We start from the raw sequence: 27,173 nt of genomic DNA on the forward strand, positions 1-27,173 counted from the left end.
TACCCTTGCACAAAAACACATGAATACAAGCAAACACACAGAGACTGTTACCTGTATGACGGCGGTAGAGTTGGGAGGAGTGAAGACAGGAGGGTTGTCGTTAACGTCGGATATGTCGATGTTAAGGGTGACAGTGGAGGACATGGCAGGAGAGCCACTGTCGAACGCCTGCACCGACAGAGAGTACCTGGATACCTAGATGGAGTGGGAGGGGATGAGAGTGCCATAGCATCTGTATGTATCAGGCAATGTGGCATGCACTGTTATGCTTGCATAATATCAGACTTCATTGAGTGTTGACCTTGAGCGGGCTTGGTATTTTCTCTGCTCATGAACCAGAAAATTACTATTGATTGTTTATGAGATATTGTACTTATGGATGCATCCTTACGAGTTCTCTGTCGAGCAGCTTATTGACTTTGAGCAGTCCTGTTACAGGGTCAATCCAGAAGTGGTTGCTACGGTCACCTTTCAAGATAGAGTAGGTGATTCGCCCATTCACCTGGCTGTCCAAGTCTTCTGCCAATACCTAGAAAATAAACACAAAGTGAAAGAAAAGTTGATGAAAGCACTAAAAAGTTTAGAATGACCAATATAAAGGTGGAGAGCAAATTGAATGTTACCCTTGTAATTGTCTGCCCAACAGACGCATCCTCGCTGACCAGAACGTTGTAGATGCCCTGACTGAAGGCTGGAGCGTTGTCGTTGACATCCATGAGTTCAATAATTACCATGGTAGCTGTGCTGAGAGGAGGGTTCCCGCTGTCCCAGGCCTCAACGGTGAGGTAGTAGTCCTTACACACCTCAAAGTCCAAATCATCAGCCACAGAAATAGAGCCTAAAACATACACATAGTACAGCACTTATATAGGATTCGATTTAAGACGTTCCGCTGAGTTTTAGTTTTGCATTCAGGCCTGAATGTAACTAGCACATTTGCTCACCCAGGTTTCTGTTTATGGTGAACTTTCTTAACTCGTTGCCCGACCGGATATTGTAGGTGATCTCAGCGTTCGGTCCAATGTCAACGCTCGACGCCAACACTCGCAGCACCTCGGTACCCACGGCTACATCCTCGGGGACAGTAACAGCATAGTCCCTCCTCTGGAAGACTGGGGCATTGTCATTCACATCCAGCACCAAAATGGTCAAATCAACCTGAGGAAGACACCAACTCATTTGTCTGCTTTGCTCCCAGCCCTCAGAGTTCAGTTTCAGCACCACAGACATGGACATTAATGGGAGAAAAGATACTTTCTCCCATTAAAGGCAATTAAGATGAAAAAATGAATTGAAGTCTGTGTCCACCAAAGCCCCAAAGATAATTTCTTGGCTGCTAGATAAATGTTTGTAGCATTACTGAGTTGAATAAATGCTGCTTTTGCTCTCTTGAATCGGAGTCAACGGTTCACTTTTTCTGGTACGGTCATTTTGTCTTTGCCTTTTGGAGGGAGGTACAAAAACCAAAGCTATGATGTTAGGGAAACAAAGTTATATTACCTTATTATTGAGTGAATTCTTTGAATTTTATCTCAGAAAGAAATATTGCAAATAAAACTAAGAAACCTAAAAACATCTTGAAAGTTGTTTTTCTATATTGTGTTACTTTGAATTATTCAAACATGTTCGCCCTGTAATATATGGGGTAGGTTTGTTGATATGAGGCTGTTTGTGTTTTTTAGTTTTGTGTAATTTAATTTTTGTTTGGGTTAGTGTCTTTTGATTTATGTTAGAAATAACTACGATTGAGTGTAAGTTTAAAAATGGTTAAATCTTAGTATTTGTTCAGATGGTTGACTCTATTCGAAGTTAGAAATATGAATTGGCTGGTATAAGGAATGGGTCAATGGAAAGGTGCTTAGATGGATAACAGGGCCAGCTGCTTTCTATCTGCATTAGTCTCGTCATCAGACCTTCATCACATTAACCCCACTAGTCTTTCCTGGCATACACAAGCAGCATATGTTACTGAGTCATGAAAGAGACACACTTGATCCCAGTTCCACTTACTGCAAGTGGGATGCCACAGTATTACTGCTATTATATTAATGTGCCTGATGCAAATACTGCTACAACTCCTGAAATCACTATTATTACTACCACTGCTATTGCTGCTATTACAGCTAAAGCTATTGCTCTTTGTATTCACAGCGGTCATGATACCTGCTGGAACAATATTCGTGCAAAACAACCACGTCTGACCTCTTTTTTGCCTGGTGTATATTTTCAGCTTTTGGCTTGTTCTGGCAGTCTCAAAAGGACCCAAGAAAAGGGAAACCTAGCGAGTCTTTTGCTGCATTGACTCTGTGTTTGCAACTATCACCTTCCCCGTCTTTCCCATCCCACCACTGCACAATCTCATGACGATTTATCTTGATTAAATCTAATAGGTTCTTTATCTGATCTCTTCAGTAAACAACATGTTTTTATTCATTGAATTTTCTTATTCATGTGTATGGACTGAAATACAGATTGCACATCCCAAGATGGATGACTCCATAGCTGACTAATGCGGCTCTTAAATGATGTATAAATTATAATTGTATTATTGTGGTATTACGGTTTAATCACAAAATAATATCTATTTCTGTTTTTTTAAATGATTGTAATTGGTATGTGATTAGTGCAATACTAAGTATCTATGCCAATTACTCTGTATCTGATTTGAGTACTAAGAAAACCATGATTATATCACCTAAAATATAAATGTGGAGATTTTCAATAAAGTTCACAAGTACTGTTTTTTCCCAGCTAGCAATTATTTCAGGGAGAAGCCAGTTTTTGGGGGGATTGTGAATATCTTTTGGAATAATAAACCACCAACCTGTGAGGACAGCGCCCCCTGCTGGCCAACTTGGTCAGTGGCGTGTACACGGACACGATAGGAGTCTTGGCTCTCTCGGTCCAGAGATTTCTCCAGAATTACCATCCCAGATACCGGATCAATGGAAAATAATCCGTTGACTGAATCCACCAGAGAATAGACCACTGTACGATTAAGACCTGGAGAGAATAGAAAACAAATTCATGCACACCCAGACTTATTAATCATGTCAAAATGTTCTTCTTACTGATCTTTTTTTCTATTACAAGGTCATTTTAGATACATGTACAAAATGTCTGTGACTATGTGTCTGTTTTCCTTAAACAGCTGTAGGACATGTCTTTGGTAAGAATAATTAGTTTCTAATAAGTTTCTCAAGGACAAGTCAGCAGTTTGAATGCTTGGTGGCGTAGTGGTTTCAACCTGCATTCAGTGTAACATATTACAAATCCAGCTTATAACATCAAATTAGCTCACCTTCATCAGGGTCACTGGCTTGCAAACGGGTAAGCAAGGCCTTGGGGGCGGCATTCTCATACACACTGGCCAGGTAATGAGTAGAGGAGAAAGACGGGGCATTGTCGTTTACATCCAACACTTTGAGAGAAATGTCAGAGCGGCAGAACAGCCCTCCTCCATCAGTTGCCTGGGCAATGAGTTTGTAGGTGGACGTCATTTCTCGGTCCATGACTGTGGCCGTACGCAGCTCACCTTATGACACAAATGGAGAGGGTTATGAAGCTGTAGAAAGGATGATTTATATGTAAAGTATATGTTTTGATCGTACAAAAAACCTGAAGGAAGAAATAATTGAATGTACCAGTGTTTGCATCCATGTAGAAATCTTCGACCCCGATGCCAAACAGTGAATATTGGATCTCAGCGCTGGAGCCTGAGTCAGCGTCTGTTGCACCGACCGCAAGAATGCCCTTGTTGGTGGGAATGTCCTCAGAAAAAGAGGCACTATACACCGCCTGGGACAACACACAAAGATATACAAGAACAAAGTAAAACCAAAGTGTCTGAAAACAAAAGAAAAGTTCTGTTGAACAGATCAAAAAGCACATTCAACTGTTGGGCGCTGTATTCATTATCCCTGCTGATAGAATGAGCACAAAAGAGTTTAGTGCCCTTTTCTGACCCTGCCTTCACTCTGCCTCTAGAAATTAACTTTGTGACCTCACTACATCACAGACCAGCACAATGGGAAAACTACTGCAGTACTGTATATCCTACCCTGCAGCTTTTGTGCCGCATACGCACTTAGAGCTGAAATGATAAGTCAATTAACTGATTAGTCAATCGACAGAAAATTAATCTGTGACTATTATGATTGATAATCATTCAAGCAAAAAAACAAAAAAACTGGCGGATTAATTGAGGATGAAAATAATCAATAAGCTTGAGTTGCATCTCTAAAACTAATCAAATAATGGCCATCAAACAATTACTGCTACAATTGCTGAAAATACTGCTTGGAACTAGAATACTTAATATTGCTAGTACTAGAACTATTGGCACTACTATGGCTACCACCAATACTAGTACTCCTATTACCAACATAATTATCTGTAATATTTCCTGTACTGCATCAAGCATGCCTAACACTGTGGCTAGTAGCAGACGTGGCAGTAGTACATGTACTTTTACTGCCATTACTGCTACTTCCACTTTTACAACTGACTGTTACCATCACTGCTTCAAGTAGAAATGCAATTGCTTCAATTGTTACTACTGGAGTAACAGGTACTACTTCTACTGATACTACAAGCATTTCATAATTAAAAAAAACATGATAACAATGTTATAAGATGGTATAGTGTGAGTTTGTATGTCTTTTGATACATTTGATGCTGCTACTTGCAGTAACCACTTTGTAGTTACACAGGCCTAACCTGTCTATGAACAAAGAGAATATAAGAGGAGAACAGGGGATTTCAAAAGAGAACTAGTGAGAGTTTATAGGGAGAAAGAAAAGTCTTCAACTAATTGAATGAAATTGAAGAATTTAAAAAGTTTTACTAAATGAAAAGGGATTTTCCCAGAAGACCATGCAACCCAATTGTCTTCCCTTTTCACAGAGATTTTCCCTTTATATATCAGCTTTTTGCCACAGCATTAACGCTCATTTTAGTATGAGTCTTAAAGTCGCAAGGTAGAAATTGTCATGCTGAGCAAAGTTTTTATCACTGATTCATTTCATTTATTCGTGTCATTTATTTAATTTCAAGATCATTTTGAGTATTTCAATAAATATAATAATTTTATATGCTATATAAAAGCTATGTAAAACCCAGTTATACTCAAATTACAATAAAGTTCCTGAAATATAGTAGAAGGATACACAGTTTTAATTAATCTACATTAAATTTGTACTTTGGTATACTGTAGAACAGAGAATCAATACTTTTACTGAACAAATCCTGTTCTGCTACATCTCCAGATTATGGCTGTTTTACATAATCATGTACGTATTATGCAAATGAACATTATAACAGTATTTAAAAAAATGTGCAGTTACTGTTTGTTGCCCTCAGCTTTTGCATGCAATTTTTTTTTAATTTACTTTAAATATATTTGTCCACAATGAAGCCAATTGACTGTAACCACAATAACTTTCCCTTTCACTAACATTTACTACACATTGACTGTTTTATCATATCATTTATTCAAAGGGGATGTTTTCTTTCTATTTTGAGACAAAACTTTAATTGGAATGTGGTTAGCCTGGACACAAACAGCGGATAAAGGCAATTAGTCTATCAGTGGAGAGTGGAGACAGTGGAGGATTTCCGGAAGAACGTAGCCCCCCCCCCCCCCCCCCATCACCCTGTGACTCCCCTGAAGGACCCTGAAGCGAGCAAAAAAGATTGTAGCCGACCCCTCTCACCCTGGACAGAAACTGTTCGAGCCCCTTCCATCTGGCAGGAGGCTGCGGTCCATCAGGACCAAGACCTCACGCCACATGAACAGTTTTTTCCCGTCTTCAGTTGGGCTCATCAACAAAGCCCGGGACCCCCACTGACTCTGTCATCCCCCAGGACAATTTCCTACCGGTTACTCCCCTGCACATCACTTCTATGTTTCTTATTTAAATACACTTGACACTTTTACACTACACTTACATCTCACTTGTTTATAGTACTGTTATCTGTTTGTTTGTGCACTTTATTTTATATTTTACATTATTTTATATTTTCCTGTAAAATGTAATATGTTTCTACTTTCTGTTGTCTACGTGTTGATTGTTGTTGATTGTTTAATGTTATGCACCACCCACCATGTCAAATTCCTTGTATGTGCAATATACCTTGGCAATAAATGATTGTGATTGTGATTCTTGAATCATAAACATGCAAAATAATAGTTTATCGTCCTATATTCCACAGTCTGCTCCATATTTGTTTGTTTTGACTTTTTTTTTTTACCCATCTCAATTTGTCTGTATCCCTGACCTGGTTGCAGATGGGACTGTTGTCGTTGGCGTCGATGACGGTAACTTCCACAGCAGTGCGAGCGACATATAGGCCATCGCTGGCTGTGATGTTGAGCAGATACCAGTCCTGCTGCTCACGATCCAGCAGACCACTCACGTAAACCTTCCACTCTCCGTGCACAAGAGCCAGGCCAAACACGCCCCGCGGGTTTCCCCCTGGAGATTAAACAGATGAAGGATTATAACGCTGACACATCACGGCAAAGACAGAGTTGAAGATGCATTGTAAACAACTGAACAAACTGGAAGTCTCATTCATTCACAAGATGAATAAGCATCAGCTCCCCACCCACCTACACACACACACACACACACACACACACACACACACACACACACACACACACACAAATGATGCAGGTACCCTTTGGCATAATCAACAAACATCTGTCATCTTAACGTAAACCAGGCTGGTGGCGTAGCAGCAATGGCCTTTCAAAGTTTCCAAAAAATTGACCTTTTATTTGAACACTTCCATTAGGCCAATCAGTGTTTTGAAATGCCAAAACACAAGGCCACAATACATCATCCTTAGTTATAAGACAGTGTTATGTGAATGATAAACATCAAGCTCAGTGTCAAGGTGACACGAGAGGTGCGAGTCCTCGCAATTCTTTTGATTACTTCCATAAAAAAGGAGTGACCACGCAAAGTCATGTGTGAGTTTGTGAAAGACCACTTCTTATTTTGGGAAATCCATCTATTATACTAACTTTGCATACTTTGCAAGAATGATTTAAAGCATAGCTTCCTAGTGCTGGTTGGCTCTACTTAACAATATATCAAGTAAACAATACTTTGTTATGAAGCATTTTTCTTCCACCTATATTGAGAAATAACAACGTGAATATACAGGGTTTGTCTGCCTAGCTTTAAATGGTTGTTGTATCATGCATACCTTTTTAATTATTAAAATCAAAAGAAAACACAAAAACTAAATGTTTAGTTGAGCTTGACATTTGAGTTGAAATTAATTTAAATTGTTGACCTTTTAATAATAGCAACCCCATTAGGCCAGAGAATAATTTATATGCAACGCCACTTCATCTCACTGCATGAGGTACAATTACTGCAGCAGAATGCGTTGAATTATATTATGTCAGTATTCTACTTAATTTCCTCACCAGTTATGTAGAAGTTGATGAGGCGGTTTTGATCTGTGCCATCTCGATCTTTGGTTTTTAGAACAGCTATCACCTCACCGAGAGGATCGCTCTCCTTTACTGCACCCCGGTACAGCTCCCTCTCAAACCGCGGCGGGTTGTCATTAACGTCTGACACAGTGATGGTTACCACCGTGGTGGAGGACAGCGACTGTAACTCTCCCAGATCAGAGGCTACTACTTCAAAGCTGTAGCTGGAGCAGGCCTCGTGGTCCATCTGACTCACTGTGGTGATCCAGCCTGTTTTACTGTCAATAGCAAAGACAGAACCCGTAGTGATGGGGCCGCTGAAGGAACGAGCGTCTTTTGTCAAGTCCACGTTGGAGGTGAGCAGAGATCCGAGGCTGTATGTTACCTGCAATTTTAAGAAAAGACACATGAAGTAGCTTTTAGAAAGCATCTACAACAAACTGCAGAGCAAAAACCCAAGAAGATAATACTCAGCTGAACCTAGCAGTCACACACCTGTCCATTAGAGCCCCAGTCTGGATCAAGTGCACGCACTTGAATCACTCTTGTCCCTACCGGCATCCCCTCCATCACTGTGGCTACGTAGGTGTTAGTCTCAAACACTGGCTTGTTGTCATTCACATCTAGCACCTGCAAAATGACAAATCTTCACTGAATCAGTCCAACAAAGTCTAAATTATACTGAAAAAAAGAATGCAAGACGGAATTAAAATTCACAAATTTTCTTTTCATGAATATGGCATTTAAATTGCATTAAATTACATTGTTTTTAATCATTTTCAAATTGTATTTCACATTTTGAATCAACTACAACAAAAGCTTTAACAAATTTGTTTCAAGTATTTACAGATGCACGTTTCTTTGAGATTGTCCTTGCTCTCATGTTTTGGAAACGTGTGTTGCTCTTCTCAGTGTTAAAACATCCGTGATCATATTTTTGTATGAGCCATGTGTGGTCACTAAAACAATCCCTTCGCGATACATTTTTCTATTTTATTGAATTTATATGCTAAAATAAGATCCAATTCAAGTTAAATGAAAAAATAGGAAAAAAAGGCTAGTGGACTCAATGTTTAACTGTATCACCAACCTTAACCTCCAGGTCTACAGTGGAGACAGATTCGATCAGGTCTCGTCTTGTTGTTGCCGCAACCTTAAAGCGGAAGATGCTGATGAGTTCATAGTCTAGCGGCTTGATCAGACGGATCAGACCGGTTTCCCTCTCCACCAGGAAGGTCCCTCCCTGGTTACTGTCGAGCGTCTCTCCTCCGACTACAGTGAAGAACCCTGTCTGTCCAGGGGCCATGTACACTGACCCCAGAGCTGTTCCTGCTGCTGTGTCCTCGGGGATGGTGAAGGAGTACTGAGGCTGACTGAAGGAGGGAACAAAAGCATCTGGTGGGACGACGTGGATGAAGGCGGACACCAGCGAGTGTTTGGCAGGAGAACCGCAGTCTGTGGCTTTGACAAAGAAGGACAGCACAGTCCCCTGGAGGTGGTCCACGGTGCTTTTAGTCATCATCCAACCGCTGTCTGGCTCCACCTGTCCACCAGCAAAAGTCATTTAGATCAACTTTAGAGACAATAATCCTTGAGCTTTCTTTGTCTCTCAGCCTGAAGTCAACTGTTATGAGCCAACAGGTTCCTGATGTCATTTCCTCTTTTTCTCTCTTAATGACTTGAACTGGTTAGAATTATGTTTTATCTTTTATCTATCTTTTATCTATCTTTTATTTCCACAAATCAGCGCATGTTAAACAATGTTATTTGAGCTTGCACTTGGTATCTATTAATATGTATATGCTACTGATACCTTCTTTATATGCATTCATATTATATTAGCCTTTTAGACTACAGTTTTTTGCTTAATTTACATAATAGTTACTTATAGTTGTTTATTTACTCGTTGCTTGTAATTATGTTTCCCTTTGGAATAGCCAACACTGACCGAGGCATCAATCTTAATGTAACATGATTTTGATTTGATGAGTAAAAATGCATAATTACAGTAACAGATGGTTGTTAATCCAATGAATTGGGGAGCGTGTGTAAGAGAACATCTCTTAATTGAAAATCAGGGTTATAGCATAAATTATGATTAATATGGTTTACTCAAGGTTTGGATCTGGTTAGACTTTGGGTTTTTCCTTGAGTGAACTGAAAATATGTGTGCAGCTCTAGTAAAAGTAAGCAAACAGCTATCTAGCACAACTATGTTTTTATAAAATACGGCAACATAAAGTATAAAGTTAAAGAGCAAAATGCACTGACCTCCAGTACATCAACCAGTGAAAGGCGTGCCTCGCTGTAAAGGGAGTAGGTGATCCTCCCATTCGAGCCAGCATCATTGTCAGTGGCTTGGATCTGTGTGACCAGGGAGCCTTTGGCAACATTTGCTTTAATGCTCATACGGTACTCAACAGCTCTGAACCGAGGGGCATTGTCATTCTCATCAGCCAGAACCACTCGAACTGTGCAAAACGATGCACGGCCTGGAAAAATAGCAATAAACATAAATGTCTGCGTATGCTTTTATCAAATGTATATTATAATACGGACATAAATGAGTTTCATTCACTGTAATTCATAAAATGTAATCAAAATGTATTCACATCTGTAATGTGAATATGCTTAAATATTCATGAATTCTCAGTGTGGAATCTTATTATACAAAAGCTATCATCTTACAGGCGACACCTACAGTGCAAGAACAGTGACCACTCATGCATTAACGTTAGCTTTGGTCTGCCAGATTTAGAGGTAGGACTTTTGTGCATTTGTGTATTGTCTTATGTTGGCTGACGTGAAGATTGCATTTATCAGGGTATCAGTTTAAGTCTATTCGGTGTAAAAAATAATACCTCCACCATCCAGGGCCATAATGGTCAGCACCATGTCCTTGTTAAGAGGATTTTCTCTGTCTAATTTCTGAGCGGTGGATATGACTCCATCTGCATCAATAGTGAACTGAGTTTTCCCCAGGTCATTGATGAAGGAGTAGGTGATCTGGCCAAACAGCCCGGAGTCCTCATCTGTTGCACGAACCTAGAGGTCCGTACAGAAAATAAGGTCAGAATGGTCATTGCAAGGTTCTACAACATCATCCTTGTAGGGAGTTTCCTGATGGACACAATACTGAGTGAGTAGTAAGACGGATAACTTACCTGAATGACCTTAAACCCTGGAGGGGTATTTTCCTGGACTTCAGCCAGGTAGAACCTCTGGCTGAACACTGGGCTGTACAGGTTGGCTCCCAGGACACGTACAATCACCTGGGAATCACCATCATCATTATAATCCAAATCCCATCATCATACCCATGTCTGCTGACATTTTGTTGATGCCATCTCAAAAATCATCAATGGCTGATTTGTCAAACATGATCACATCAACAAAGCATGCACAGCAAAAGTAAGAGAATCAGTCAGGCTTGACACCAAATGAGGTGATTGATACAGATGTAAACACTAACTTTGGAGGTACGATGTGTTCACATCATGTCAGAAAAAGAATGGGGTGTCATGTCATTGAGACGACATCTGATGTAGACTACCAGAGATGTGGGATACCAGAGCCCACTTGTAATTACCACTACGAGACAGATGTGAAATTTTTTTCCAGTTGGCAGCTCATTCTCACAGTAAATCAGATTTGACATGAACACACATTAACCTCCAACTGCAGAGCTGCTCAGCAGCCAGTGGTAAACAGCCGTACTGGACAGCTGGGAGTGTTGGTGATAAATTTGAAGCGATGGGTTGCTATAAAAGGTTACTCAGCTTTGCTACGTATAAACACTGCAAAGGTTTAAAAAAAGAGCAAAACCGTTGATAGAACTAAATCGTAAGTTGTCTCACCTGAGCAGTGTTGGTGAAGACTCCATCTGACACAGACACATTGAGTTGATACGACAGTTTCATGCCTTGTCTCCTCTTGTTAGACAGACTGAGCATCCCTGTATCTGGCTCCATCATAAAAGTCATTTTCTCATTCCCAGAGAGAATACTGTATCTGAAAGCAAATCAAAAAAGAGTGCAATGGTGTTTAGAATGTACTATAATATTTTGCTCAGAGGCTGCTGGAAACAGACAATATCCCCTTTTGTTGCTTGTGCTTGAGAAAGAGGCAAATAGAACATGGAGTGAAACACAAAAACAAGATTGCCTATAAGAAAATAAGCTTTTCTAAACATAATGAAAGGTTTAGTCATCAATTTATAGAGAAAACAACACAACCACAACTGTATAAAGCTTATTTTACCTCAGCCTATGAGCATCACAAATGTCAGCATCCGACGCCTGAACACAAGTCACAAAGTGCCCTCTGGGAGCCAGCTCGCTGACAAAGGCCTCGTACAGCGCTTGGCTGAAATTAGGTGGGTTGTCGTTTGTGTCAGAAACAGTCACAGTGACACTAACATCACTACTGAGGGCAGGGTCTCCACTGTCCGTTGCTCTGACAATGAAGTTGTAGCGTTGGATGAGCTCATAGTCGAGTAGGCGTGCCGTGAATACCAATCCGTTGTTACTGTCAATGTGGAAGTAGTTGGTGCTGTTGTAGATGTCAGATAGAATCTGGTAACTCACCAGGGCGTTCTTCTCAGAATCTTGGTCCTGTGCAAACACCTACAGGGAAAGTAACATCAAATTTTGCACTCCCTCATGCATTATTCAGAATATGGTCTGATTTGTTCACCCCGACATACTGTATAGCTACCCACACTGAGACCAAATATAAAAAAGGAAATAAAGTTCTGTGTTTTGCTGAGATACTGCATCTAAAACTACAGCAACATATTGTCCAGTATCCGGCATGATCATTTTGTTGAAGTGCAATACTTTAATGAAATGAATTCCAATAGTGTGATATTAATGTGAGGTAGAGGGAGTAAGTTGGTTTGATCCGTTGTTTTGAATTGCAGTAACAACATAAAACGTTTTTTCATAATTATGTTTTCCTCACTTTAACACAAACACAAAGTTACTTTAGTTAAATGATAAGTCCCTCAGTGGTACTGAGTGATGATAGGCCAGAAGCCGGAAACCAAAAATATCCATTTATTCATAGATTGCCTCCTGATTGTTGCTAGATTTCAACAATAAGGTCAAATAAGGCCATTAACCTATTTTGATGTTTCTACCTCAAACCAATTAACTCAATAATTTAGAATCATCTTGTGCAAACATTTTCCTCAGTGCAACAACAACGCTGGTCTATTATTCGCAAAAGGCCAAGAGCTTCCAGTGGGAAATTTCTAGGTAAATATCACGCTATCTTTTCAGAAGTAAATGATTTGGCATCTAGTATTCATGTGCTGCTCCAAGACTGCTAAAGTGAGTCTTAAGTGTAAACAATTATTTAGTAAGAGTACACAGTGGACTCACTCAATTAACACAGGACGCACACACACCTGTAACACGGCCGTTCCGATCATGGAGTTCTCAGTGAGCAGAGTGGAGTATGAGGTGTTCTGAAACAGTGGTGGGTTATCATTCACATCCAGCACGACAATGTCCACGTCGACCTCAGACCTTGCTCCAGACAGAGTGTCTGTAGCCTTCACCGTTAACCGGTAGTACTGCGTGGTCTCATAGTCTAACAGGTAGATCACACTGATGATTCCTGTGTCAAAGCCAATGTCAAATTGCAGGGAAGGGTCTCCATCTGTGATAGTGAAGATGACGCTCTGGCCTTCAGGACTGGTGGCATTGATGCACAGGACAGAGGTGGAGACGGCCACATCCTCTCTGACAGTGACACCATAGAAGGGCTTGTCAAACACCGGCATGGCTTTATTTACTACAGTAACAGGCAGCTCCACCTCACTGGACAGAGGGGGGAAGCCACGATCAGTGGCCACAAGGACCACCTTGTACTCTGCATTGGATAAGTCTGCCTCAAAGGCCCTCTTTAAGGTCAGCTCTCCTGTCACAGGGTTCACCTGCATGAAATACATAAATACATGTTTGTAACATGAAGAGCATAACAATGTACGAATCCATGGAATTTGAAATGGATAGTCCATCATTTAAGAGTTAGAAGACATTTAATAGCCATGTCAAATTACCATAAAGTTTCTATGCTCGTCCTTCAGGCTATATGTCACTTCTCCATTCAGACCGTAGTCTTGATCAATGGCTGATACCCTGAAAATAGCTGACGCTGGCTCTGCTTCCACCTGCACTGCAGCGTAGTAGGGGAGGTTCACAAACTCTGGAGCATTGTCGTTTACATCCTCCACCTGGAGACAGAACGATTATTTTAGGAAAATCCAAAGGGGTCAGTGTAAAGAAAGTAAAAAAAAAAAAGAGACACCCACCTGAACTCGCACAGTCACTCTCGCTACTCTCAGTACCTCATCTTCTCTGCTGACCTCCACCACCAACTCGTAACTCTCCTTATCCTCCCGGTCAAAAGGCACACCAGTGGTGAGCACCACCCCACAGGTCGGCCGGATGGTGAAACGTCCGCTGGGGTTCAGCAGAGTGTACTTCAGTGGTTCGTTGAGGCGGTGGCCGACTGTGTTGACAACAGTCACTAAAGTGACATTGGGTATGTTCTCTGGGATGGAGGCGGAGTAGACTGGGAAGGTGAAGAGAAGGCCGCTGTCTATAGCTTCTCGGACAAGCACTGTAACTGTTGCCAAGCTGGAGAAACGGCCGTCCCATACCTTTTAAAACAAACAAATACAAAAGGGTAAGAGTGCCTTGTTGGGCCCTCAGTACTTAGTGGGAAAGCATTATTTGCATTTATTTGACAGCTTACTTGTAATGCTGGGGTTTTCATGTGTATTCAATAAGACTTTGCATGCATTGCCCTTTCCTTTCTCAGCAAAAATGACAAAACAACCCTGGGGCATGGATACCTGGAGATAACTTATCTGCCTGGGCAGAAACCCAACTCGCTGAAGTATTCTACATCAAGACACTGAAAACCTATGAACTCAGAACACAATTCTGCATATGACCCAGTGCTCCGACCTCCCTTTGGAAAACATTTTTATGTAATCAAGTCAAAGCCCACTTCATGCTGTTTATCTAAGCTTAACAGGACACATGCAAATTATATTTATGTGTCATGTCTACTGAACACCAGTAGCCAATCGCTTACCTTCACATTAAAGCGGTAACGGTCTTTGCTGAGGTTTTGATTGATGACAGTCACAACTCCGGTGTAGCGCTCCACAGAGAAGTGCTCCACATTGCTGTCCACCAGAGAGTAAGCTAGCTTAGAGGGCATAGCCTTGTCAAGATTCAGGGTGAGGTCAGAGATCATATCGGGGTCAAAAGCCTCCACCGTAAGGACCTCGACACCCACGTAGGTTGGCAGGAGGAGTACTGTCTCGTAAGTATCCTGCAACATCTTTGGAGGCGAGTCATTGATGTTGATCACCTAGGATGTCGTACCCAGAGTGAAAATAATGTCCACAAATGGAATACGAGAATCAAAGTGAGTCAAGAATGGTTCATGAAGCAGTGAAAGCTGATTCATATGCCAGTTACTTACCTTTATAACAACCTCTGCTGGGCTGTCAGCACTCTGCGGAGGCTGACCACTGTCTCTAACATGAACCCGGAAGAGGAACTCTGAGAAGGTCTCATAGTCCAGACTGGCAATTGTTCTAAAATTTAAGAAACATTCAAATAAGAAGAAGATCCAAAAGTATGAGATATATCAGTTTGTAAGCAGGTGAATCAGACATCCTCAATAGTGTTGCAGTTGGGCTGGTTTTTATATGTCACCAACCGAATTGATCCAGTCCCAGAGTCCACGCTAAAAAACATACGAGCGGTCTCGTCGACGATCTGGAACACTAACAGGGCGTTGTGATTGCGGTCTCTGTCGGTCGCCTGAATGACCAGAGGGTTACCATCCTCTCCCACGACCACGCTGTTGACTGGAGCAGCCTCACTGATTGCGCCCACATAACTGTTCAGAAAAAAAGAGGACACTGCTGTAAAAGCTATACTTAAATACACTTCAGAAAAATTACATGTCAGGCCCCAACACGGCTTAGCAAACAGCAGAGGAGAATGTCAATGCAAAAGCTCATCTCTTTTGACAACCAATGATACCTGATTTGTTGGAAGACTGGTGGGCTATCATTGACATCCCCCACCTGGACGATGACAGTGGTGCTGGCCTCCACTCCAGCCATGCTCAGGGCATGCACCACCAGAAAGTAGGACGTTGTTTGCTGCCAAAACAAAATTATGCAGAGAGTAAAAGTGCTATCTTAAAATTCTGTGTGTCACTCTTTCTGTCAACACTGAACTTTGGCAAATGGTATGCTCTTATACACTTTCTAGTTGAAACACGTGCATTACCTCAAAGTCAAGAAGTCTACGTGTGCTGATTACACCAGTATGATGGTTGATGAAGAAGCAGTGCTCCTCGTTGCCCCTGCTGATATCGTATATGAGTGCTGAACGACTGAGGGCGCTAACAGTGGTCACATGTGTTCCAATAGTGCTGTTCTCCATTATCTGTAAATGCAAAGACATCAGTTATAACATTTTAGGCACTTTAGACAGATATACAGTAGGTAAATATTATCGCTGACATTGTGCACATAACTCGCCAGAGATTTACCATCCATCCCTCCCAGACTTTCTTTATTTCATCTATCTCTCCCTTCCCTCCCCTATGCACCCATCCTTTAAGTCAGCCATCTCTCTCTTTACCTCAGCCTGATACTCATTCTGAGAGAATTTGGGTTGGGAGAAGTCGGAGAGTATCAAGGAGATGCGGGCTGAAGCGGTGGCCATTAACGGAGGAAATCCACTGTCTGTGACACGCACAGTGAGGGTGTAAAAGCCCACAGAGGTGATGTCCAGATCCCTGGCAATGAAGATTAGGCCTGTGGCATTATCAATTCCAAACACACCACCGGTGTTCCCTGAAAGTAGCGTAAAGGTTACAGGCAACATTACTAGTAAATACGAAAAAACTCATTTAAATCCCAATTTGTTTTCCTCTGACAAAGCATTAAACATCCAATCCCCACCTGCTTCCATAGTATAAGTGAGTTGCCCGTTAATCCCATTGTCTTTGTCTAAGGCTGTCACTTGTAATACAGAAGTGCTTATGGGAGATGACTCATAGGCCACAGCATCATATACGGTGCTGGTAAAGTAGGGGATGTTATCATTGGAGTCCTCCACCGCCACCAGTATACGAGCCAGGTCACGGTTAAATGGAAACTCCTGATCCTTGACCTGGAGTGAAATGAGAGATGAATACGGATAGCGTTGTAAGAGAACATAAATGAAAGAAATCAGCCAAAATGAAGTAAGGCAGGCACAGTAGCCAAGAGGAGAATCACACATACAGTAAACATACAGATTTATCGCAACAGCCAACCAGGCGCACACAGAAGCACATTTTTCTTCCTCACCATAATCGTGAGGATGTGCTGTGTTCTGGCCTCATAGTCCAAACTGTCTGCAGTGTAGACAACTCCCGTACCAGGATTGACCCTGAACAGTCTCATACTGACTGGGTCTACACTGCCATAGATGGAGAAGCTCAAACGAGCACGCTCGTCCATGTCTGATGCTCTAACCCGCAGTAGCTCCATGTCGAGCGGTGCGTCCTCTGAGACACTGACATCATAGGCTGGCTGTGAGAAGACCGGAGGGTTGTCGTTGCTGTCCAGTATTCGGATGAACACCTGAGTGACAAAGTGACGGAGAGAGATTCATTGAGGTAGGTACAAAGTAGAAGTGTGCTCAGTATAATAGATACAAACACTGGTGTAGAGCTTCCTTTGGTGTCTGATAATATCTGACACAGTCATAGGTAGTGATACCCCTTGAATTTTATATTTGCAAGGTGGAGATACCAGCAGTATTTACACTAAATCTTTTAAGTCAAAGCAATAGTAATACTATTTTTTCTAGCTGGACAAAGTTTTTTCCCAGAGGGATGTAATTGTGCTGCATTTTTTTTCGCATACAAACACTTGACCTTTATTTGCACAGGCTAATCCCATTAATCCACTGATATCAAGGATTTCCCTTACAAGGCAGACCTAGTATGCCAGCCAAGACAGCAGGAGCAGAGGAAATGTCAACGAGAGAGCAACAAAAAGCAAATTTCATAGTCAGCGAGAGATAATTCGAGAAAAAAAGGGAGCACAAGCGTAGGAAGGACGAAAGCTGACAGAAAAAAAGCTCCCCCAGGAAAGGGGGTAGCAATAATTTAATGTGATGTGGGTCTGGAGTGTGTAAGAAGCAGTGCCAAAGCATTACATATCACAAGTGTGCGTACCTGTGCTGTGGCAAAGTTTGTCCCATCGGTCACCTGTACAGTCATGTTGAACACAGATTGTGCCTCTGCATCCAGGGGCTTGGCCACAACTAGAGTTCCCACCCCCACTTGAAGGTCAAACTGCATGTCAAAGCTCCCTGGAATCACACACACACACACACACACACAGTTTCAGTCATTCAGTATTCACGTGGCGTGCTAAACTCAGGTGCTCTAAGTTATTACTGTGTAATTGTTTTGGCCAGGTGCCTGCGTCTGGAGCTGGAGGGTCCGTGAAATAAAATGAACTGAAAAGCAATGCAATGTAGCGCCGAACCCACTTGGCAGTCAGAGAGCTGTTAACAGCCACACAAACATCTGTCTTATCAGTCCAAAACACAACCCATCTCGGGGATCAAAAACCTGCAGCCGGGTCTTTTCCACGGGCGTTGAGTGTACAGTTTAGAGGCTTAATGTTTGATTATAGTGAGGGAGAGGATTGATATGTGTTAGGTATTCAGCACCATCCTTCGTCTCATTCCAGCTTCTCTCCCGAGATATCTGGGAGCTTGAGCTCTCCTCAGCATATGAATACTGATTGGGCATTTTTCACAGAAGCACTGATGCGTAGTGAGTCGCAGCAAACCAAAGGGATTGGCTTTTTTTCAGGGTGTGAGGTTGGTCAATATTACACTATGATCTCACAGCATTAACAAAAACTGAAATCAGAGTCTGTAGTCTCTAAATATAGATAAGTACACAGTTTCTTTCCTGTATGTAAGAGGTGCCTCTAGGGGGTCTTTTATGCATCTTTTACAAACAGCAATACAATATCTGAACAGGTGGTTATACAATATATGTATGCAGAACAAATTAGTAGGAGTCGACAAATTACAACTTGGATTTGAAACGTTTGGACAGAAATGTTTGACACATTATTCTAATTACTCGCCTTCTTTCCATCTGATTTTAAGATAACAGCCTTAATTGCTGTCAGCAGATAAGCAGATTTTTTTTAATGGGTCCCACATTCTACCAGCACAAGAGCCCATGTAAATGCTATGACACACATGAAGGACAACCCACACAATACATACATACTGAGCCCCTCGGAGAAGTGAAAGAACTATTGTAAAAACATCTGTGACAGAGAGAACCATACATCCCCTATTGTAACAAAATATGTTTGGTTTGTCTGTTACTACAGAAAGATCATCAGACGGACTCATAATGAAACATAAGTGGTCAAGGGCAGTAATATCCCAACATACTCTGGTATTATTTCAAAGAGATTTCCATTCGGAGAAGTCTCTTTGAGGACAAAAAAACACTACAGTTACAGGCCAACTGTGTCAGAATTTCTCCAGACCTGGGCCATTTGAGGAAGGGATGTGGCAAAATTAGCTTTGACCAGACCTGTGTCAAGTGAGCAGTTTCTTCCACAGGCATTCTGAGGAATGTAGAACGTTTCTCTGGCGAGCCGTCCGCCTTAACGGTAGAGAGAGGGAGAAGGAAAGAAAAAAGACATTATGAATATTTAGGGAGTCAAGGATATTCTTGTGATCAAAGGTCTGCATCATCTACAGTATATATAGCACTCTGCAAAGTCAACCTGGGATAATGTGATTCAATCAGGGATGATATTCAAGTCCAGTTCTTGAAGTTTGAGAGAAAAAGATGACCATCATGCATTTATTTTTTTAATGACATTTTCCTGCACAATTACTCCACTGATATCAACAGTAAGAGTGGAACATGAACAAAACGCCACATTTTCATCGCATTTTCTGTATCTTTGATGTTTGTGACTGCAAAAGAATGATCAACTAATCATCAACTCACCTTCATATTACCATCCAGGGACCTGGGTCTCTATAAAGATAATTTGGTTTGCAGCAGTCAATAATGAGCTATTCACTAATTACCCTTTCAAAGGTTTGAATCAAGGGGCAAGATAGAGCTCACCAGTTTTAAACAAGCAGACAGGTATAGAACCAGTACGCTCCAGAAAAGATTCATGGTTGCCACCAGAGCTAGAGCAGCAGCAGAAGCCATCCTTTTTATTTTTATATTTTATATAGTTTTATAAAGAAAATTCACGTTTGCCTTTGTACAATTAATTATCTACAGATTGTGTCATAAGCCTTTTGATTTTAACAAGCTAATTTGGATTGTGAGCAGTACCTCTCCAGCAGTGAGATACATTTAAAGTGAAATATGTCCAAGTTACAGCAAAGCTGTTATGGTGGTCTGTGAGGAAGCCTGCAGTTTGAATCAAGAAATGTAACTTTTGTGATTGTTTACATTGCATGGTGTGAAATGCATCGCCTCCAGTGTGTTGGTTCTGGCCCCTCCAGGTCAGGTCTGACCCAAAAAGCATCTCTCCAAAGCATTATCATGATACTCCAACATGCAGATGATATATCAATTCTGTTCAAACTACTTTATTCATCCCTCATCCCTTGATACCTCAATTAGAGTTGGTGGTCGAGTTTAAGTGGTCAAAAATCTGAGGAAAACCAAATGTCCTCTTTTAATATATAAATCAAAATCAATTTTAATAAAATACATGAAAAGAATCATTTAGTTCCTTTTTGATAGTGTGGCTAGAAATCCTGAATAAATGCATTTGAATGAACATGACAGCACAAGAAAATTATGCATTATGCTCTGGTCCGTTAGTTTAGTATCACACATTAATTTTCTTACCGATGATATTGAACCAGACAGGTGCGCTTGACTGGCTGACAGCGATTACTCCCACCGGCTGAGCTACAGCAGCTGTCTCCGAAACAGAGAAATTGTAGTACCTCTGGGTGAATAGTAGGGCTACAGGCGAGGGGACGGGTTTGCGAATCCACTCTACATGAAGTTTGACAGTAGACCATAATGGGGGATCACCGCTGTCCTCCGCTTTTATCTGAGAGACGGAAACAATACTGAGAAACCAGACATTCAGCCAATGATTCATGACATTAATTTCCCACTACACTGGATTTGGTGTTATGTTAGTATGTATGTATTCGGAGCAGGCAAACATCGAGAAGGTATTACAATTATGGCCACAGATTGTCAAAACTGTATACGTATGAGCACTATGCTTATCTTCAGTCACGGCAACTACATTTACTTACACCTACACCTCAGCAACAACCTCCCATTTATAAATAATAGTTTTTCTAACCTCAAAATTGATTCCAGCAATTACAGTTTAATAGGATGGCTGTCCTTGCCTGACTTCAAATCGCTCGCTCTGCCTTTCTCACATTAGATGGGAAAAGCATTAACCACGATATATCAACTACCTCTTTGGAGAAACCTATGGAGAGGTAATTGTAAAATATGCTGTTATAAGTGGTGCTCATTTAAGGCCAGAGCCTGTGAGCCAAATACATTAGTTAAACTATTCTTTGCTTCGAGAACAACAACAGAGTTATCCCAAGAATGAAGAAACATTGATGTGTTTGTTGTCTATGACGCTCTTATGTCACACATGAGCTCTTTTCCACTAAAACTGAGCACAAGCTCATAGGTCACATGGGCCTGACCGACTGATCAGCGAGCCAGATGCATAATAAAATCTGGTGTCTGCAGCACATAAACGGGGATGGAGCTCAAAGAATACATTGTTAGAATGAATAATTAGGTACACAAATAAAGCTACAAAAACTGTAATTTGTGCTTGTGCTCGAGGAGAGGAAAGGCATTTCATGCCAGAGTATCATAAACCCTCTGTGTCACCTGATGTGAATAAACACAACTTCAGCTGTGCCGCTCCACCTACCGTGGCATGTTGGAGTTCATTGGCCATGCAAAATAGCAAAACAAACCACAAGCTCAAATACCTGGACTTGTGCCCAATGAAAAATGAACAGTGTGACTGTGATTGATTCTACTAACTGCATGACAGCTGAGCAATATAACCTAATGGAGCCCCAAGTGACTATGGATTTAGTTGTAGCAAGACAGGAAACAGAAATTGGAACAGCAGCACTCAGGAAGTGGAAAGAGAGGAGTATTGTGTCTGAACGGGGTCTTATCACTAGTTAGACAATAGGCAGTCTGTAATTCAAACTATGGATTTATTGTCTGCTATGAGTGCTGTGTTTTCACTGAAAAATGTCACTGGCCTACTTTAGACCAAAGAGCACTTAAATAAAGATCAATTCTAAAAAACCAAACCTGGTGTATGAAACTCACAGTGAGGATATTATAGCTTCCCGCTGTCACCATCTTCTTTGATGACACCATGGCAGTCCTGGGGTCAATACTGAACTTTTCATCCGCATTACCATCAACAATGCTGTAGGTGATGTTGCCATTGGCTCCAAGGTCCCGGTCATAAGCGAAGACACGGTACACCTGTTCGCCACGTTTGTTGCGGTCTCGTTCAATCAAGCTGATGCGGTAGGTGACCTCCGGGAAGGTAGGCGGGTTGTCGTTTTCGTCCTCAATGTGAACTATGACCCACACAGTAGACTGGCGGGTGGTGACTGGGCCGTCGATAACTGTTACCTGAGGACATGTACGATCACACAAACCAAAAAAGTAGTAGTCATAAAGATGCATCAAAGTCTCTCGAACATGTTTTGTCATATATGCAGGATTAGCATACATTTATTAACATTTTTAATCTTGGCTCCCGCTGTGTGGCTGAGCTCATGGGAAATCTCTTTGTATTATTGATCCCCTGGAGGCAGAGGTCTGATCACTGATCAATTGGATCAGATCAGGGTGACCACCATTTCTGCCAGACTGACTGCTCACTAGACTATTAATTACAAACAGGCAGCATAGACTGGCAAGCCTATTGAAATCACAAGACAGGACAGGACAGAACGATGTAACAACAAAGACTTCTGTGCCCCCAATTTCAAACTCCCTTTAGGTGTGAAGTATATCATGCTGTTAGATGCAAGCGTCCTTCTGCATCTTTCGCTGTTTTCATTTTGTAGTGAGTTTTCATACACTGGGTTCTTATTACATACTGGAGCTGAACAAAGCAGCACAAAAAGTTATTGAGTCTAGACAAGTCAATTGGCAATACAGAAACAAAACACCAGCTACAATACTGTGGGTCAGCTGTGGGTTATTTCATTCCATTTTGCAGAAGGGCAAAGTTCTTGTACGTTCAACAGCATTTACTAAATTGTAATAGAAGTCTGGGGTTAGTGGAAGTTTCCTTGTGCCTCTGAAGTTGAATATCTCTGATTATCAGGTTCATCTGCATGCAGAGCAGCAGAAGCAACAGAAATGGTAATCACAGAGCTATCTGTATGCCCAGTGTCTGCGCTTATCAAATGTCGGGCAGACCAACTCCTCTCCTCCTTATTCCCGTCCTGAGTAGAGAAGATAACCAATGATGAATGATTACATTTAGAAATTCCTAAACCTGGGGCCCAAAACTAGAGCCATTTATCACAGTGTATGGAGCCTTGAGAGCCTGCCAGGGTTGTCCTCCACCCAGTCTCTGTTAATAGTGGGCTGTGGCAGGTGGCAGGGCCAGATAAATAATAACACTATGAACCAATGCACACTGTTCAGATTATTCTGTACCTCTAAGAAGTGCTCTGCCTGTTGTTCTCTGTCCAGTTTCCTCGCAGTTGTCGCGATCAGCCCTAAAAATCGTAAAAGAGCAACTTTAGATTATATGAACACCGATGGATGATAACAAATACAATACAAGCTTACAAATGGCGTCTCTTCATCATTTCAAGTGAATACAAGTTTCATAAAAGATTCATCATATCTCTTCATAAGTTTACAAACCCTATAATCTAATTAGAAAGTCTTCTACTTAAGAATGAGTGTGTGTGAATGTGCACTCATACACACATAAAAAACTACAGCCTGCAGCCCTGGCAGAGACGACAGCATTTGGCACATGTTCATATGACACTGTATAGCTGAGGGTCATTCAGTTGGCCAGCATGCCACCAGGACAGACGGAAAGGAGCGAGGCTATTGATAACAGCTTTGATCGAACCAGATTATTCCGATGATGGTGAGACGGTTTGACAAACGCTAGCAGGCTGCATTGCAGATCACAGAATACGGCAGCCATTTTTCCTCTGACATCTTTAGTTGTTTTGATTTTTATTTCAGTGTTTTCTTATTTTTTTAATTTATTTTCTAGCTCACTGTCAGTGTACAGTTACAATAACAGTACACACACATATGTATATATATATAAAATGCAGGCATTGATCCATAGATTCAGCCCCACTATATGACAGTTTTACAATATTGTACTGACTTTTGTTTTTTAGAATAAATTAGTTTATTTGATCACAATCCTTGAACAATTCAACATCTCATGAGAGCATCCAAACACAGTGAATTGGGCACAACCTGGATCTATTTTATCCTAACAATTAATCAATAACAATACACAGAAGAAAAAAAAACACTGATACAAGCTGAAATACTATTATTTTGTTGCTGTTTTAGAAAAAGAATACATGTCTGTTGGAGCATTGTTATTTTAATTTACAGTACTACATGCATGTGCAAATAAAGACATCTAGACACACACATGGGTGCATGCAAAAATAACCACATTCATTCATATATTTTCTGAATTTATTTCTGTGTGGATTTTATGTGGAACGATTACACTGAATGCGCTTGAATGGCGATAATGTGTTTGTTTCAGTGTAATGAAGCGTTGCAATAGTGGGATTATTTTGGTTGCTTAAAATATCTGTGCAGTCAATGGATAGACTAAAACCATGGTGCACACACACACACACACACACACATTTTCGTGCTTGCACAAGTCACAGTGTCACCTTGAGCTTGCTATGCAGGCTAACTTCAATTAAGCAAATTAGAAGTAAATCTAGAGCAGCGGTCACAAGCTGTAGGCGTAGGAGTGGAGGGGGGAGGTGGGGCTTGTTCAGCAGAACACGGAGCGAGTAACGACTCTGAACAAAATCAATGATCTACAGCATGCAGCACATCTGCAGTTGGGCAACGCTCTGTTTTAATTGGATGTGAGTAAAAATAATAAAAAATTACCCACCCACACCTTTGCACACACAAGATTTATGTAATGGTCCAATGGCCTATTTCAAATCGTTAGACTCCTCCTTCCTATAGAATACGAATACTGTCAGTAGCAAATAAGGATTCACAAAAAATACTGTCAGTAACGTCAATTTATAGCCTACTTCTTCACCATGAAAGGGGAATAGCTGTCCAACTGGAGCATCAATAAAAATAGGAACTTGAGATTTCAAAATTCATACTTTAGACTCAAACAATTACAATTGATTGGTTAATATCCTGGTACAACATAACCAATACAATCTAATAGTGGATTGCAGAAAAGGTCACACAGACACCACCATGGTCATCATGACATCACGACATATCTCTGCAAACATGCATGCTTTTAAAAGAAGCAGTCCTTCTTCCAACACCCTGTGTCAACACTTATCTGTTCTGTTTTCACCCCCAAAGGAGGTAGGCTTCACTCACACACCAAGAGACAAACAGACAGCTCAGGAAGCTGTCACAGCACATTTACACACTTTACACTCATTTAAAGTTTGACTTCAATTCATTTTGGGAATTGTTGCAGTACCTCAAACCCATCAGTTTGACAGTTCCAGAGTGAACTTGAAAAATGTATTACTTTAAGCCACGGCAAACCTAGTTTGGAAAAACAATTTGAAACTTGAAGAGTTTTGCAGCAGCTCAGGTCATAGTACTGCTGACAGCCACTTCATGAAAGCAAATCAATCAGCTAGGTTTTGTTTATTAATTTATCCAATGAAATCAATGTGGTACATGGAAACTTTTTGACTGGGTAAACAGTGAGGAGTGATTCCTATTGAATGCATCTTTTGCTCATCCATGTCTAATTAACAAACTAATAGACTGAAATTGTCATGCACGTTATTGTGAAAATTATGTATTCAAATGAATGGTTGTGCCTTTCTAAAACTGCAGAATAGTACTGTATACTATATGCAAAAGAGAAAAACATTGACAATGTCAAAGGTTATTTATTGGGCTTCAATAAGCTGATGGAAACAAACCAATAGCATAACCTCCGCATGAAAGATTACACATCTCATGCTCAGAATTGCAGTGACAGTTTAATTATCACAGTATGAACAAGAGAGTCATTAATATGAGTTCCCTTGTATGAAATGAAGGAGTAACAGATAGCAAAATACTGTGTGTCGTTGACAGAGACAGACAGCAGGGCTCAGATGGCTAAACACTCTCCCCTGTGGCACAAAAACACACACAAATTATCTTTATACAGCTGTTGGGTGTGGGGTTCACACAGAGACACAGACACATGTGGATACACACTCGCATGTGAGTTTCATGGTGCATCATTCTCATCGACTCATTCCAATGGAGCTGCTGTCTCTAGCACACTGCTGTAACCAATTAATCACTTGTTTAATTTGCCACACACACACACACACACGATTCATACAGAGCTGTTGGATGTTTTAACAGTTTGTGTAATCTGCTCAAGAACAAATCAACTCAGTGTGATTTTGCATCCGTGTTAATGACAATGCCACATCTGATGCACGGACCAGCACAAGGACAGTAACTCATTAGCACAGCTAAGCGATATATGACATGAATCATATTCTACTCTCGAAGATTCTAAAGGGTCAAGAGTAAGTGTGTCTGTGTGTTGGCTACAGTTTACATATTGATGAGTGTGTGAGAAACAGTATGTCTCTGGTGGGGTCAATATTAGCCTTTTCACTCTGGTTCACTTTTATATTCATGATGCTGTAATGAATAAAAGCACATTCAAAGAGGATTAGAAGAAGAGAAATGGAAACACCCTCTTTGATTTACAAACAGAGCAACATCACACCTTCTATAATAGCTTGATAACTGACAAGTTATAGGCCATCGGTTTTTGATCATGATCATTACGTTGACATTTCTTTGAATGAGAATACAGGTTCCTGTAACAGCTGAAATATGCCTTTTGTTGTTTGCCAAAACACTCAGACACTTAATCTAGGTCAGAGACAGCAAAGGCTTCACAATTTTTGTTTTCTCGAGATTTGAATAAAACATTTCACCTCTTCAATAATTCTTTAATGGAAGCTTCAAGCAAAGCTTGTACTGAGAATGCATTGGGACCTCCCTAGACTTCAAACTTGGCAGTCAAAACTGAAACACGTTGAAACACAATATTTGTATTCTCTACAGATATAATGTTAATAAATCAGAACAAAACAAACAAATATTTTTTTTATCTTTTGATAGCGTACAAAGACTGTGAAAAGTATAGGATCAATGCAGGCCCTGACAGGGTTCCTGTCTTTGTTACAGGGTCTACAAGATTCTGAGTTTTGAACTGATGTTCAGGCATAATGTTGTGGGATTAAATTCAGTTCACAAGTAGACACTTACCACAAACTGCCTGCCTTCTTGAAATCTCCTACCTGGATGGATCAGAACTCCAATTTGTGGATTC

General features: G+C 41.0%; 1 protein-coding gene across 1 annotated transcript in view; it reads right to left on the reverse strand.

Annotated features, from left to right (window-relative positions):
- Positions 1–27,173, reverse strand: part of LOC137876400 (protocadherin Fat 3) — a 63,205-nt gene that overhangs the window by 21,543 nt on the left and 14,489 nt on the right. Inside the window, exons 6-37 of the mRNA XM_068715924.1 lie at positions 23,261–23,322; positions 21,905–22,219; positions 20,414–20,624; positions 19,121–19,192; positions 17,726–17,862; positions 16,851–17,126; positions 16,461–16,671; positions 16,138–16,352; positions 15,781–15,939; positions 15,529–15,650; positions 15,200–15,382; positions 14,960–15,074; positions 14,564–14,845; positions 13,773–14,123; positions 13,521–13,694; positions 12,864–13,394; positions 11,714–12,078; positions 11,311–11,464; positions 10,618–10,725; positions 10,315–10,498; positions 9,725–9,945; positions 8,544–8,996; positions 7,949–8,083; positions 7,445–7,838; positions 6,280–6,476; positions 3,645–3,798; positions 3,302–3,535; positions 2,825–3,003; positions 945–1,158; positions 624–838; positions 392–529; positions 52–195 (exon numbers count right to left, since the gene is read on the reverse strand). Coding sequence (XP_068572025.1) covers positions 52–195; positions 392–529; positions 624–838; positions 945–1,158; positions 2,825–3,003; positions 3,302–3,535; positions 3,645–3,798; positions 6,280–6,476; positions 7,445–7,838; positions 7,949–8,083; positions 8,544–8,996; positions 9,725–9,945; positions 10,315–10,498; positions 10,618–10,725; positions 11,311–11,464; positions 11,714–12,078; positions 12,864–13,394; positions 13,521–13,694; positions 13,773–14,123; positions 14,564–14,845; positions 14,960–15,074; positions 15,200–15,382; positions 15,529–15,650; positions 15,781–15,939; positions 16,138–16,352; positions 16,461–16,671; positions 16,851–17,126; positions 17,726–17,862; positions 19,121–19,192; positions 20,414–20,624; positions 21,905–22,219; positions 23,261–23,322 — 6,905 coding nt within the window. The remainder of the gene's footprint in view (positions 1–51; positions 196–391; positions 530–623; positions 839–944; positions 1,159–2,824; positions 3,004–3,301; positions 3,536–3,644; positions 3,799–6,279; positions 6,477–7,444; positions 7,839–7,948; positions 8,084–8,543; positions 8,997–9,724; positions 9,946–10,314; positions 10,499–10,617; positions 10,726–11,310; positions 11,465–11,713; positions 12,079–12,863; positions 13,395–13,520; positions 13,695–13,772; positions 14,124–14,563; positions 14,846–14,959; positions 15,075–15,199; positions 15,383–15,528; positions 15,651–15,780; positions 15,940–16,137; positions 16,353–16,460; positions 16,672–16,850; positions 17,127–17,725; positions 17,863–19,120; positions 19,193–20,413; positions 20,625–21,904; positions 22,220–23,260; positions 23,323–27,173) is intronic.

This window comes from Cebidichthys violaceus, unplaced genomic scaffold, assembly GCF_023349555.1.
Source record: "Cebidichthys violaceus isolate CVI_PGR_0920_01 unplaced genomic scaffold, fCebVio1.0.p SCAF_20, whole genome shotgun sequence".
In the NCBI taxonomy this organism is placed as follows: Eukaryota; Metazoa; Chordata; class Actinopteri; order Perciformes; family Stichaeidae; genus Cebidichthys; species Cebidichthys violaceus.